The 16,425-nt window shown below is 30.7% G+C and overlaps 1 protein-coding gene across 1 annotated transcript; it reads left to right on the top strand.

The window, feature by feature from the left end:
• Positions 1-331: 331 nt before the first annotated feature.
• Smp_199690 (G-protein coupled receptor fragment,putative) lies at positions 332-11,479 on the top strand (the record flags this gene model as incomplete). The annotated part of the gene is made up of 8 exons (XM_018798930.1): positions 332-436; positions 3,278-3,383; positions 4,433-4,575; positions 6,570-6,918; positions 7,920-8,026; positions 8,799-8,896; positions 9,044-9,149; positions 11,211-11,479. Coding segments are annotated over 7 exons (933 nt in total), but the record flags the coding sequence as incomplete, so codon positions are not given.
• Positions 11,480-16,425: the final 4,946 nt, after the last annotated feature.

Consider the following 16,425-nt stretch of genomic DNA (forward strand, 5'->3'; position numbering starts at 1 on the left):
AAGTAGCAAACCAAAAGATCGCTTGACTTTTGTGTGGAAACTACTTTTGCAAGGGTGCACTAATTTAGTTATCACCTTCCGTCACGAAACGTAAAGTTGTAAGACTGAGTTTCTTTAGGAGAGTGTGGACCTTTCTAAACGTAATGAATCTTATGTTCATACTATTTTTCAGTTCTCATATCGCCTAATAAAGTCGTACCTTATAGAGATAGCACACCATATAAAAAAATCCACCTTTATTGGAAACGTCATATAGGATCTAAGCATGATCATGTTTGATCCTATCCTTATCAGCATAAACTGACTTTTCCTGTTATTCTTATTTTTCATAGACCTCTTTGTTGCTCTTGGTGGAATCTTACCGGAAATAATTTGGAATATAACAATCGTATTTTATGCACCAACATTTGTTTGTAAACTAGTGAAGTATATGTCTGTAAGTGACTATATTTTATATTCACAAATTTTTTCCTTTTATTGTCGGCATAGATGAGTAAGTTAAATTAAGAACTACAAAATTTTGAGATCATGGAAGGAGTAGAACCTAAACATAAATTTGCTTTATGAAAGAATAAATTAGCTAAACATCTATGTTATATTTTCTAAGCTTCTTACATATGGGACACTTTTCAAACTTATTCAAACTTTAATGAAACTTTCAAATTATTCCCTACACCACATCAATATCAACCATTTCATGATAAAAATTAGCCATAACTAATGATTTTTTTATCAATCGCATTTCATAATCTTTATAATTCAACTTCTTGTTCAGAAACCCTGAAAATTTATTTTCTACTTTTTAGAAAAATCATTGTCATTAAAAAAAACTTTAAATATTATCCACCATCGATTAAAAATTTGAAAAATGAAAACATTAAAAACACTCTATTCAAATAAATTTAAAGTCAAAAACTCCGGAAACGCGCATTCAGCAATAAACAATGAACTCAATACACAATAATAAGAAAAAAATTGATTAACGACCGTTTTTCATTCTAAGCAAAGATAATAATTTACTGATATTTATTTGCTTTTTTTTCATGAATTGTTTCTATCATGAATTATAGAGAAACTTCCGAAAAGATAAAAATACAGACAACATATTATGTAGTGAAAGTGAACACAAGTGGGGACAATCGAATATATTTCAATATAAAATTACAGAACATACAGTAAATACTTCATTTGAAAAATGTTAATCACTGGTTTCAGACGTCATTGTTCCTGCATTTCCGTACTAATTGGTTTTTGTCCCCATTCTTTCCTCATCTATCCTTTCAACCTTCTTTTGCCAGACATTCTATCCCTGACTAGAGTTATATAGTATTACTTATGTTGATATAAGTAGCATACCCCGCAAATATATTGTAAATAAATCAGCTGTAAAACACAGTTGCAGTTATTTACTATTTATTATTCAAGAATAACCGCTTAAAAATATAAATTTGATTAAATAAAATAATCACAGAAAATCAGTTTGCTAGGTATGAAATGGTAAAATTGTAAATCTTTTCCGTTACGCTTGAACTATTTTGAATATAATACTTTGTATGGAAATATATTTTATTATATATTTCACGTGAATATCATATCATATCCTCTGTAAAACCTCGTTAATGTATATTATATATCAATCAAGATATTTTATGTCAATAATGCTCTTGTAGATGAGGTGGTATTGATTAGTAAAAGGAATCTAGATAGGATTGTTGAGTTGTAGATTATTATTTACATGATTATTTGGTTCAGTAATTAATAATCACATAAACAAGCGAAGACTTGATTCTTAAGACTGTTAAGTTTATGCACATACCAGAGGTAAATCAGAGAGTCAGGATCCAAATTTTTAAAGTATTAGAAAATTTGATCCTTCCTTCATTTATAAGCTAGAAGTCTATGAGTAGTTGTTATGTGTAGAATCACGAACACATTTTCGTTGAAAAACAAGAACTATTAGACAGCTATTCCATCTCAGTATGGAAATCCTCAGCAGTGCACATTTACGACTAGAAAAAGAGTCTTTGATGTGAAATAAACATTCACGATCTGTATAAGGTAATATAGAGGATTATTTGACTGGAATGATTTCGTTTACAGGTTTTTAACTCTAAATTCACGATAATTATATCAGGTGGTGTAATTTGTTTGGAGAAGCATATTAAATAATGGCAGGATTAGTCAGTGTTATACGTTGAAAATAATGAACGTGTAGCCCCATTAGATGACCCTATGTTTTACCAATGACGAAATATAGCTTTTTAATTATGTATATGTATACCTACTTTGACTGAATCTCTTTAGTTATAACGGAAAAAATAAATCGAATACGAATGTATTTGGGAAGTATATATTTCATTCGTAGAAATCAGCAGATGGACGATCATAGATAGATGTATAACTGGGAGGTATTACCAGCCAACTTACGTAAATAAGTTTACGTTTCAACTTATATGATTCTTATAAACAAACAATGATATAAATAAACGAACATGGACAAGCATGCAAAAATGCTCATCTGTGAAAGGTCAAAATTAAATACATATATAATTAATAACATTACGAATACAAATGCAAAGATCAGAAATGTTCACACAACGTTTAGCACCAATTTATCAGATCAATTCATAATACATCTGCCAATTCGACCTATTTTTTATTATTTTCAAAGTTTATAAAGAACAGTTTGTCTTAACTACAAGTACTCACAAAATCGGTAATATATGGTCATATTACGACTTTAAGCTAAAATCCATTTTAAGATCAGATGTGTTAAGAATGGTAAAACCAAGTATATGTGATACGAAAGTGGAGAAACATTATGTTAGGTTTATTGTGATAACAATATTTAAAAAAATCTCTAAATGTTTAACGAGGAAAAACTTAGGAACACATTTATTGCCTGGGGTTCGCATGCAAGAAATTTATAGGACAGAACTGATGGGGTAACTCTAAAGATGATCTTATATTACCAACTTTGCAAGTGTTTACGTTTAGAGGACTAAGCGTTTTCAAACTATAATAATGACTAATTTTATCATAACCTATATACGTATTCGCAAATAAATTGGTTATTATAATATGATACATGAGGATTTATAATTTGGAGCCTGATGACAATGTTGATGAAAACAAATGGTTCCATCTGACTTTTTAATAGTCTACAGAAGTCGACTGCTTATCTCTGAAATGTATCCAATAAATAGATCAAATATGAATGATTATTTTGATTTCGATTTCACTGATAATTTATTGTTTTATTGTCGATAACTTCCAGACTACCATAACATATGGAAGCTCTTTCGCACTAATAGCGTTAAGTATTGATCGTGCAGAGGCTGTATGTAGACCACTCCGAGCTACATCGTCAAAATTCAGTAAAAGTAAGTGTTTTACGTATCTGTTTTTTTAAACGTAAGTAAAAGAGTAAATTGACTTACGTTCATAGACAATATTCAATAAGATCTTTCAAAGTAGTAAAATTCGTCATAGAAAGCACTTCTTGAAGCTAGTTCTTCCACTGCTTTAATCAATTTTAACAAAACTACAGCACAATTTTGACGTTCAAAATAATTAGTATCTTTACAAGCACATTAGTATTTATAATCACTTAACTAAAAATAGTAAACAACTATGAAGTACTGACAAAATCAACAATCTATTCGTAGATAACAGCTTTTGTAAGTTTGTGAATACAACAAAACGAATACGAACAATTTCAACAGTAATGTATCAACCTGCTTTGTTTGGAAAAACGTTTAAATAGATGATAATTGTCATATTCCTACTAGAAATGTGGACAGTGATACTCTTCCTGTCGCATCTTACAGTCCATGGATCGATTCTTTATAGCGTCTTACACGCGTCTTGCTGAGTTATCGCAAACCAAAGACGATCATGTACTATGTACTATCTTGTTTTCAAAGGTTGAACAGTTGAAGTTTGTTCCTAATGTAAACCATGTGTGAAGTTAATTTACAACAATTTACAAAATTAAACGACTACATCTCGTTATTCATAACTCGATATTACATTCATGATACTTACCTTACACCTTGTAAACAGAAGTTTAAGCAAGCAATATTATTCTATGAGAAATCATTTTTTCCGAATAAGAATGTTAACCTTGTGGCTTCTGGTGCAAACTTCAACAAATAATGTAGTTATTTAAACTGGAATTTTAGGGTCACCGTTACATTAGATTAAAGCATTGTGAAAGGTTTTTAAATAATAGTTAAATTTATGATCACTTCTTGAGTTATGATACTAATATTTCTGTGAACTAGTAAAACCCCATCTTAAATCGATAATGTAAGCCAAGACTTTTTAGCCATCAGATGGGTAGTTCTTTTTAGAATCGCTGTTTTTCTGTATAAACGAAATTCAAACTCTTTACCAGTTATGTTTTTATTTCTTTATTTTCATTTCGAAGAAACACATGCTCTCATGTTAATCGGATCTGCATGGTTAGCGGCAATGATATGCGGTATACCTACGGCGTTTCTAGCTCAAAAGGTCTATGAAGGAACAAAGTATGAAAACTGTCGATTCGACTTTAGTAGGATTAGTCCACAAGTGAGTTTACACATAGATTAAGCAGATGTTAGTAAAAGCAGAATAAGTTTTGTGTATGTATTCAATGAAATTTTCGTAAATACTTTTTTAAACTGAGTTCAATATACAAAAACTATTTAATGGTAATGCACATGATCATAATGTAAGCTGTTATTATTTTTAAATTCACGAAATGGTTGGAATTGTTGAACTGTAAAATGATCGGATTCATTTTGATGTGATGACTGAAAATCAATACTCATAATCAAGTCTTAATTTAATTTATGTTTCAGTCACTTGAGAAATGTTCACTTGTTAAATGTCTATATTTCAAAAGACTATTAAAACTATTAAAACTTATATGGTTGTTAAAATTCGACTGATGTTATGAAGTCAGTCATATGCTAAATTAAGAGAGAGGCTTATGCCAATCTGAACCATCTTTGTCACCTTCGTGATGTTAGTGTAGCTGTATAAGGTGGAATCTACAACGCGTCGGAAAGAGCAGTTTTGCTCTATGCTCGTGAAGCATGAAATATTGTTGATGTGAATGTAAACATAAATTGTTATCTCCTTCTGTTTGTTTAATTTCAAAAAAAAAAGGACATCGTCAAATCATAAATCAGTTAATTCATGTGTGCAAACTAAAGATAAACGTTGTACTATATTAAGGATTGATGTAGACTATTAAGTAGTTTTCAAGATCATTTATTTATTCTTAAAAAATTATTAGCAGCATATCATATGCTTAAAAATGGTTTCAAAATACTTATAAAACAAAGAAGCTTTTCAAGAAGATCTCACCGAAAATTATTTTGCACAGATTTTAATGTAGTTCATTCTTCTAATAGAAGAAATCCATCAATTAAAACAGGAATAAAAAGTCAAAACTGACTCAGTATTGGTTAATATAAATAACCGATAGGTAATTGTTTAGAGACTAACAAACCAAGTACAGAATGTAAAGTAAGATGGCAAATAATAAAAATTTAACTTTGATACAAAAAGTAAAACAGTTATGTTTGACTGGATGTCAGAAAACACTCGTAGATAGTTTCGAAACTTATTTATAACTAACTACAACCTATTAGGAAAAACATTTTGAGGTTTATAGAGTTCTCTAAATATTCACTTAAATCTGTATAGTGTTGTAGATTGACAACTTGAACCTCTGAAGGATTTTTAATCTTCCATTGTATTAACCAGTAATAATCTGGTCTTTTATTTAGAGATTTATAGATGCTTACTGTTAGTTGATTTTTATTAATTTCATAATAATGTGGTTTGGGTCACAAAATCGTGGTCACATGAATACTATTAAATTATGAAGTTTGTACATGCTATCCACGTTTTAGTTTCGATCACGAAAGTAAGGCGCTGATCACTATTTCGTTTAATTAGAAAACAGTTATCAGACATAAACGTTGTGAAGCGAAAACAATACGTTGCTCTGGAGAAAAAATGAAATGAATATCTTATATGAAATCTTTTGGATAATAATTGCCATTCACGTTGCAGACAAACATAGGTTCTTCTTATATGGTGTTCAAGCTGCGACCGTTAATACATTTCTTAGTAGTCACACATTCTACGTATATAATAACATATAAGGTTTTCCTAATAATATTCGAGAGAGTTATGACGTCAAATATAGGTAGTTGTGAATTCCTTCATTGCTCGTTCGGATCACTGTTACTATGTCTGTTAAAGCTGTTTACAGTTAAACTGAAACTGGGTGGCTTTCAAAGGATGCACTTCACTGATATGATTAGTCAGTTATTGATTACACATATCAAACAATAGTTATCTTCTAGCATTTGTAAGGCACTCAAGATGATTCGCAAATCTGTAAAATTAAACTTGAGTCATTAACGTTATGATGTCTGAATGTTAGCATTTCAAACTAAACCATACACTAGTTTTATGTTCAACTTAGTAGCTTATTTCTGAACCACATGTTTTCCCAATCATTTTGTTCACCAAAACAATGTTGGTTTTTTTCTTTTTAAATTTAGGCCTATCTAACTTCTATAGCAATGTCAGTTTTTGTTATACCAGCATTTATTATAGCCACCTGTCATATTATCATCGTAATTAAAATTTGGAGTGCATCCAAATCTCGAAAATTCAGAATAAATGATCTACCAGATCTGCGTCAAAAGCAATCTCAGGAAAAACACCCAAACAACCCACTTTCTGTAACTACGATTTCTATATCAAACAAGAAGCTAAGTGAATTGTCACTCGATAAAAAGAGTCTACGAATCGGACTATCTAGACGTGTTAATCGTAAACATGTACATTCCAGTTGTATATCCCGTGCTAAAGTGAAAACAGTTAAAATGACTTGTCTGATAGTCTCAAGTAAATAAATGAATTAATTTTTTTTCAGATTTACACATGATTGAACGTATTTACGTCATTTAGTTCCTTTTTGAACTAAACAAAAGTTGATTCAGTGAATCTGAACAGTGTAAACATGACAGTTTCTCAATGTAAGGTTTTTATGTCTTAATAAGACTGCTTTAATCCATATAACTCTCACTTTAAGTATGAAACTACTTCATTGTGGATCATACATTAAGCCAGGCCTTAGTGCTACTGATACTTCAGTAACAAAAAGTTAGTGAAAAGTGTAGAACGTTACTGTATCATTTACAGCTGAATCATTCATCATAAAATGGACGTAAAAACAAGTGTTAATAAAAACACCATAATTTTAGTATTCTGATGCGTAGAAAAATTAGATTTTCGGATTTTCTGATGTTTTGTGACTCCGTGTAAGCCACTTCTTCAGAGAAAATTATAAAGACTAACTCTGGTAATGACACCTTGTTCATTGTTTGTAAAATGTTCCGCAACATCTATAATAATTATTTATTGATTATGAGTCTATATATTGAGAAATATGAAAATATGGGAGCTGATGAATATTAAACAACTTTTATGGATCAGAACTTATCTAATAAAAACTAATGCATGATGCCTATATGGCAAACTAAACATGAGGTTCGTGAAATTATCTGAAGATTACTGTAAGTCTTTGTAAATTCACCAGATAAATCAAAACAGTCGGTGTACATACACAAAGTAAATGAACTTGGCTTAATTTTTAAAATAAATTCGTGAAATATCATACAAAGTAACAGCCAAAAGACGACGTCGAGATTACTAATTCCTGATATGTATTGAGATTTAACTTCTTTGTATTAACATTAATTTTTTTAATATTAAAGCATTTTCTTGGAAACACCCAAGCTAGAGTTAATCGTTAAATTGTATTGTTTCATAACCATTATTTTTTTTAATGTATAAAAGAGTATATCAAAATGAAACAATTCTTTTACTTATGTTTTATCACTTAGCTTATGTGATTTGTTGGTGTCCATTTATGGTATGGAACCTAATGGTTACTTATGGATATATGAGACGATGTGCTCCATATTTGATGAAATATTCACCAATTATTCAAGTTAGTTTTAAAAATACATCTTCCTGTATAGAATGATAAGTCTTATTTTACTTTCATCGATTTAAAAAACATGGTCTCAAAAATGGTTTCATTATCTGTAGCTAAGTTTATCTTTTAGCAAATGTAGTTGCACGTTCATGGTTTAGTTAATTAAGTGCTGTTTTATCATGGCAGAACTGTGAATACGTGGCTATTTTTATGGCACAACACAGGGTATACACTTAAAAAATGAAATCACCTAACCAATCTATAAATGTTTTAGGACCAATTCCAAACATCTACCTACTTGAAATTGGGACTGACTATTCAATTTCTCGTTACTTATTAATTAATGAATTAATATAATGTACTACTTATATGCATTCAGTTTTTCTTACATCCTAATTTCAAGAGAATATTAGCATTGAAGATAATAGATAAAATGAATCACGAGGTAATGAGTTTACATGTAAAGACTGTGAAATATCATCTTGCATACTCTAGCTTGTTAGACATGATAAAATACTGTAAATGACGATTTATTTAGGTCATGAATGCTGAAGTTATATGACTAATTCTTGTATAGGAATTCGACGGGTGAATTAACATGCATGTTTCATTTTTCACAAAGAAATACACTACTCAGCATCATCAAAGTTTAAATTTCACTCCTTTCTAAAACAAAAATTACCTAGCCATAATCATCTTACCAGCACTAATTTATCCACTTTTATTTAGATATTTGATTGTATTTTTTTCTATAACTTTATATTACTCCTTTTAATTTGTTAAGCATTTGGTACCACTGAATTCAACCGTAAATCCTGCGATATTTTGGATATTCAATGCAGAAAACTTCATTCGGAGACGGAGAAGAATAACCGGAATAGTGTAAGAAAATTTTTTAATAAACTCTTGCTCCTAAGACAGTTTAACTTGGCTAATTATTATAGTACTTTATAATAGCAGGTACAGAGAAATTTTATTAAAAAGATATTCTTAAAGTTCTTAACATTCCTTTGTATTTTGTTTTTCAAGTGTGACAGATGCAACGAAATTTTGAATTAACCTACGGTAATTTATGTTAGCCTCCTAATTCCTACAATATGTACCAAAAATATAGGTCAGAAAGTTGTCCCAAACGGTAAGTCATTTTTTCTATGTTTTCCTTCTCCTACAAAATTCTTTAGAGACTGATTAAAATTAGAGAAAATAGAAAATTATCCATTTGCTAAGTTATATATATTATATATGCTTGATTTATCCGTAATTCAGTATTCTGTCTTCACTGAAATATTAAGCTATCTATGCATAAATGCTAATATATCCTCCCAATGTAAGGTCACCGTGTACATTTGTTTGAAAAATTTGAATATTTGTAAATAATGAGGTTTAAGGGAATATTCATATTTATTATTTTCGAGCACTTTGCTTATTGTATCTAGTGTTTACGTTTCATAACTAAATGTTTGAGGATAACTGAGGAAAGAAAACAGTGCCTAATTAACATAAATATCATACTGGAAAAAGATATACTAATCTGGAAGTTTTAAATACCTTGTTTCACTTGCCTTAATGCCACAACGGGATGTTGATTAAACTAATATGGAAAATATGGAAATTTTCAAATAGTAGACTGACATCATCTTCCATCAAAATAAGTTAATAATTGTGCATACACTTATTGTTGGGAACTCGATCGTGTCAGTGATAATTTCATTCTTTGTAACATTTAAATGAATAACCTATCTTGATGTAATTTTAACTTTCACTGAAGATATCTGATACTGTGAATATAACTTATTATCTGTTGATGACAGATAACAGCTTTTTAATAAATCTTTATGATAGATAAGAACGATATGGGACTTATAATCTCACTAAATTATTCGATGAAAAACGAATGAAAACATTAAAAAATAAGTACACTTGTAATATCCCAATGAGTAGAAAATTTAATTTTTTACGTTTAATATCTTAATATCCCAGATAATATGTTTAACTAATTATAAATTTCCATGAACGACAGGAATACATAACCCAAGGTCTTAGATACATAAGTGGTGTTAAACTAATGTGCAAAAATAAACAAGGTTTCCATTCTTATAGTCATAGCTAATTTCGTGAAAAATAAGTATCACCTGAGTATTTTCTTACGTTATATAATTCACTAATCTGTCTCACATTGTAGGAATTGATTGTTAAGTGTGGAGTAATTTTTTGTCTGATAAGAATATTGGGATTTAACACTTATCCACTCACCTTGAAAGTTACAATATAAACCATGAACAAAATAGCTATTATGTTGCGATCATAGTGATTAAATACGACAAAGGCTGTTTTAGTCACTTTCCAAGTTTAGATGAAGTATAAATTACATAACTGTTGGTAGTATAAATGACTTACTATTTTAGTGTTTTAATGAGGCAATACTGTGTGACTGATTCTTTGTTTATCACATAGATAAGGTTTCCTCACCTACTCTCATTAGTCGGGAGTAAAACTCGTATTTATTTATCGGTTTTAAACTCCATTTCACAAACGCAGCCAACGATATTATTACATTTTAGTCTCGTAATGAATTTAATCAATTTTAAGCCCGTTCAAAATTTGCGGTATGTTAATACTAATGTTTTACTTTAACATATGATCGTGACATGTTCACCAAAACTCTTCAAACAACATACATATGGATATAGAAATAATGCTAGCAACGTTCCTGTATTCCGTTTTACAATCTTGTAACATAAAGAGAAGTATTAAAATTATTAAGATATTATTTAAAAATAACTTTAAAATGTAATCTTTCATACTTAAAACCTGAAATCAAAAATTCATTTGATTTGTCCTATTTAAAATCGTAGTCAAAATGAATTTCCAGGTGGTAAGTATTTATCGAAGATTCGTTATTTACTCTGGCATATTATAAAAGATACAATAAGCAAACATTATGATATCAGTCAACAAAATAATTTGTCTTAAAATTATTTGTTCATTTTCAATTGTAATCCGTTTTGTATTGCCTCATCGAACATTGCTCCCAACATAATTAAGTATTTTTAGCATCCATATGGCAAGCATAGTAACAATTATTGATTGAAGTACAATCATTTTCTTTCTTAATGCTTTTGATTATTCTGTAATGCAAATCAATCAATAACAGTTTGTTAAATAACTTGTGATTTATTATTTTGTTTTTTATTAGTTCGCGTCCGAATCAAACATTCATTACGGAAAAATATCCTGCAGTGAAATGTTAGCAAGGCATATCTTTTTATGATTTAAGAAAAACCAAATTATTTTGCTTTTTTAGATTTAATCAAATTTTACTTATTTGTAAATTGTCCGAAGTTAGAGAAGATTTGTTGTTAGCTGTGTAGATAAATGTATTTTTTAAACAAACGATTGAACATTTCCATTTTTGAAGATAATAATGAGTTAGCCATGATGTGAGTTGATAATGTGAATAAATGTTGTAATAATAAAAACTTACTGTTTTATAGGTTGAATAAATTGAAGTGTGCTTTTATCAGATTGTAGTGGGATTAAACTGCCACTTTGAATTGTTACATGAACAAACCAGTTACACAGAATAAACTTTTAAATGTATTATATCTTGCTTTTAGAGGTTTAGTACAGATCTATAGCACGTGCGTAATAAACTACGATTGAGCTACTCCCATACGATCTATTCTCTCGGGTAAATCAACAACAGCAACTGGTACACGACACTGTAACATTTGACCATTAATACATAAATAAGACGAATTGTAGGAAAACTTGTTACTGACAGTAGAGCACTGGAAACAAAATAAAATGACACAACTCTACTAGTAAAGAAACGTAAACATGATCTTCAAGCACTCAGAAAGTTGGTAAACTAAAAACAATAATCAATCATAAAAAAGCTAAATTCATTTGCGAAAATAAATTAGGAAAAATGTACTTAAGGTTAAAGTTTCAGCTAAGATTTTAGCACTGTTGCGTAATCTAATTGGTTTAGCAGAATCCCAGGGTAACCTGCCAAATGAAGTTAGACGATTAATTTAAAAAATCTGTCACAATTAATCTGATTAAAACTTGAGCTTTCATGCTCCATGACAAAAAATCTTATAAAGGAAGATTATTCAATGACGGTAATATTTGAGTTTTCAACAATAAAATACACTTGACGTTATTATGTCATTAGTCTTAATTAATGGATTTCCTATACATTTATTTCAAGAACAACTCAAACAAATTATAAAATTTATTTCTCAGAATAACTCACGCACTGTAAATACAAAATTTTTTTAAATTTAAGTAAAATAAACTCAATAATAAGAGGAAAACAAAGGTTTCGAATGCCTCTTTTATTGAAACTAAATCTGTCTCAAGATCCTGACTAATTTTTGATAATATTCGGAAAACAACACTATAAGGTGGTATCCTTTTATTTTACTCGTTTCATCTTGAATAAACTAAGAGATACCTGTTTAATCATCCTTCGATATCCTTACCGAATATCTAACTGGAAACCTTATTCTTAGGAACAAACTTCTATAATATAAATGAAAAAATTCAAAAACAAAATTCACACAAATGTTCAACCCGAACATCTAATCAAACGAATAATCATAACCCGATCTCTGACGAAGAATTTCAACGTTTTAAATCTACTCTTCTCGATATCTGCAACCAGCATATGAGCCCAAAGAAGAAGGTAAAGGTTTTCTAACAAAGAAGTAAAACAATTTAAATTTACTAACTAAACTCGTCCAGATAAAGATTATGATTTAGTGCTGTTAGACTGTAAGATCTATGTCAACAAAATGTAAAGTCAGTCAGTTAGCTACAACGTAGGACCAGGCACACATATGCATCGGTCAAAGTTGCCATGACTCATTAGCACAACAAGATGAACACCAACTTCATAGAAGTAGCTAATTTAGTGATGGTAATATATAAAGTAAGGTTGTATATAAGAAAATAGTACAGGGAGAAGGACAGATAAAAAGCAATTTTAATCTCAAGGTTTAAGGTAAAATAAAGACTGTTTACACCTACGCCATTGTGATCGATTCTGAGCCATGTCACCTAGAGTTTCCAACCATTAATTACGATAGTCGTGCGGACCTCAGCCAAATAGTCTGCATCTACCAACATGGCTTAGACTAGAAGTTAACGACTTCAAGCTCTGGCACCACATTTTAGTTTGGCCGCCCCTAACTTTCTTCCAACCATCCCCTACACTAGTCAGCATAGCGCGTCGTGGCGATCGGTGTCTAGGCACACGTAACACGTGACCTAACCATCTCAGTCGATGAAGATTCATGACCTCATCAACTGATTAACCATCATTCCCTAATACCCTGCGTCTAACCTCACTATTACTTACCCGGTGATCCCAGCAGATGTGAGCAATATTTCTAAGGCATCTGTAGTCAAATACTAGTAATTTACGAATATCTTCTACTCTTAATGGCCACGTTTCACAGCCGTAAAGTAGAACAGAGATAATTGCTGTGCAGCATACTCGTTTCTTAACTGATAAACGGATATCTCGTCTTCGCCATAGGTGACGTGAGTCGGCAAAAGCCAAACAAGCTTTTTGAATCCGTGCTGAGATTTCGTCAGACACGAACCCATTAGGGATGATCAGACTTCCAAGATAAGTGAAGTTGTTCACGTGGTCGACTACTTCACTCCCTATCCACAAAATGTAAAACTTATTGTCAGATGACAACAAATTCTCCAAACAAATCAATGACAATGATCAAAAAGCAAGTGAATGTAGTTCTTAAGATAGTTAAAAGTCATCATGTAACTAATGAAGATATTTACGCACGTATGAGACGAACGGGACAAATAATGTCTACAGCTATATGGTCTGCTTAAAATACACAAACCTGGACTACCTCTCCGATCAATTCTTGATACATTCGGATCGCATTTTCATTCTGTAGCAAAGTGACTGGTAAATCTCTTTGAACTTGTACGAAAACGTATTTGTATAGATTTCTTACATGATACTCTTAAACTCATTAATTACATAACAAAAGTGAATATAAATGACAGACGTATCCTTTCATTTGATGTTGAATGATTATTCCCTGATGTTCCACCCACAGAGACTATCAATTTTATCTCCAAATACATAAATGATAATGAGATTAATATATGACTACTGGAATCTTAATTGAACGAATTTATATGGTAGTGCACTTGTGATATACAATCTACATTCGATGACGTGATTCATAGGCAAAAGAATGGCATAGCAATGGGGTCCCCTAATGATCCCTTGCCTGCAGATTTTTTCATGGCTAGTCGGGAAAACAATCAACTTAAAACGACCATTGACAAGTTCCACCTGTATACAAGGTACATGGATAGTGTTTTATCATTTTTAACAATAAGTATGATTTGAATCATTTTCTAAGGACATTTAATAACTGCGACTTAACTATAAATTTCGCACTAGAAGCTGAAAACAAACAGATTATTCGCTATCTTGATGTCAAAATGATGTGGAAATACGGTGAAATTCCTAGGAAATCGTTTTCCAAGAAACCCTTGTAGAGTGGCCAGCTGTCGGGTCCCCATTAGCCGGAAGCGAAAATTATTTATATCTCTCATCACATGGATATGAATAATTTGTAATACCGATGTCAAACCTTATGAACCGAACCTTTTTAAGGAAATGCTTATCGAAATGGATATCCATTGAATTTTGCTGATAAGGGTATAAAACTCAAACTGCTCAATGCAAAACTAACTACCGTATAAAAGAAAACTCTTCATATGAACATCGACTTAGAAGTTAGTATAGTTACAAACATCCTGAAAAACAGAATTTCGACTCCCTCAATAGAAAGCTTTTTGCAGTAACTTTGTAAATAGTGTTCTCCTGACGATCAATGTCCATCAATTATCTCAAGGATAAATTATCTCATTTTACCGATTCCACGTGCGTTTGTCGATTTACCTGTTCATGTGGAGCCAGGTTTATAGATTGTTCGATGAGTATTTTATCCAGATGAAGTCAAGAACATTACCTGACTTGGCTAAAAAGTGGTAGGAATGTCTCAATGAAATGCTCAGTAACTTTACACTTTTTGGACACAAGTCACCCAATCAAGACGGATTCTGAGTTCAAAGTGATCGACAAGATAAGTAGAAGCTGCCAAATGCAGTTATGCTCCATCTTCTTAACACTGCCAAGGTACTATATATTTGGAAAAACGGAATTACGTATCCGAAAGAAATCTGTACAACTTCTACTACGATCTTCATTCTTTTCTTGTTTCACAGTCATGTTCTCCATTCTATCTTCTCTATAGATCTTTTGCCTCCAACTGGCTTGTTCCTGTTTATACGATCTTCCTGATTACTATTCACCTCAATTTGAAAGTTTCATTTTATCACTTTGAGCCTTCCCAAATATAATTTTCTTATTTATCTTGATGATGAACATTCAAGCACTCAACAATTTTTTTTAGTTTCCTTAATAAAAATAACTTTTCTATACCTTTGTTGATTCTACCTTACTGTTATCACGCTTGGCAGAATTTTATTATCACCATGATTGTAATGAATGTCATTTTGAAAAGTAAGTTTGTACTTGCGATTGTAAAGCCTTGAAAATAAATTCGTAGAAAAGAGAACTCTTCAGTGAATTATTCTTATTTTATAAACGTCTCTAGTCAACATGATATATTTAAGAGATGCGGACAGTATACAATATGAAATACCAATCCTTCAAACTTTTAATTGAAGTGAAAATCCCATTACAATAGTCTAACATTCTGTCCCAAACACTATAAAAGTTATAAAGTACATTTTCCTGAATGCTAACTATACGGTTCAAGTGATTCTAAATGAAATGCTGTTAGTACTACGGTAAACTGTGAACATAGCACTGGTGTAGTTAAGGTAAAAATTTGAGTCTTTTCAGCAACAAACTTCGTAATTCATTCATTTTTTCAACAAATTCTGCCTTTACTTTATTTACGCATTGATTTAATCTTTTTCTTTGGATTACATGACTGAAATCTTTCACCTGTAAAATTTTAAATTGATAATATTTTATGGCTCTAAAATTAGGCACATGCTCCGAAAATAATCCTGATACTTCATAAAGTGAAAAGAAAATGGTTTCACTGGTCAGTATTTTGTTTAGTGTATTTAGGTCTATTAACAGAAAGATTAGAACTCATTCCAACATATTATGTTTAGTTGCAATAAGTCACAAATAATGGAATTGCATGAAATGTCCTGTATTCACTAATTTAAAGTTTAATATACTATCCCATTGTTCGTGTAAACATCATTTATTGATTCACTTGGTATTGTTTACTTGAATCCTCCCATTGCTGTTTAGGACTGCAATTGATCAGTGTCTTATTAGATTATGTTCATACTGCACGTGTTGCCTCGAT

Source organism: Schistosoma mansoni, assembly GCF_000237925.1.
Source record: "Schistosoma mansoni, WGS project CABG00000000 data, supercontig 0406, strain Puerto Rico, whole genome shotgun sequence".
Classification (NCBI taxonomy): Eukaryota; Metazoa; Platyhelminthes; class Trematoda; order Strigeidida; family Schistosomatidae; genus Schistosoma; species Schistosoma mansoni.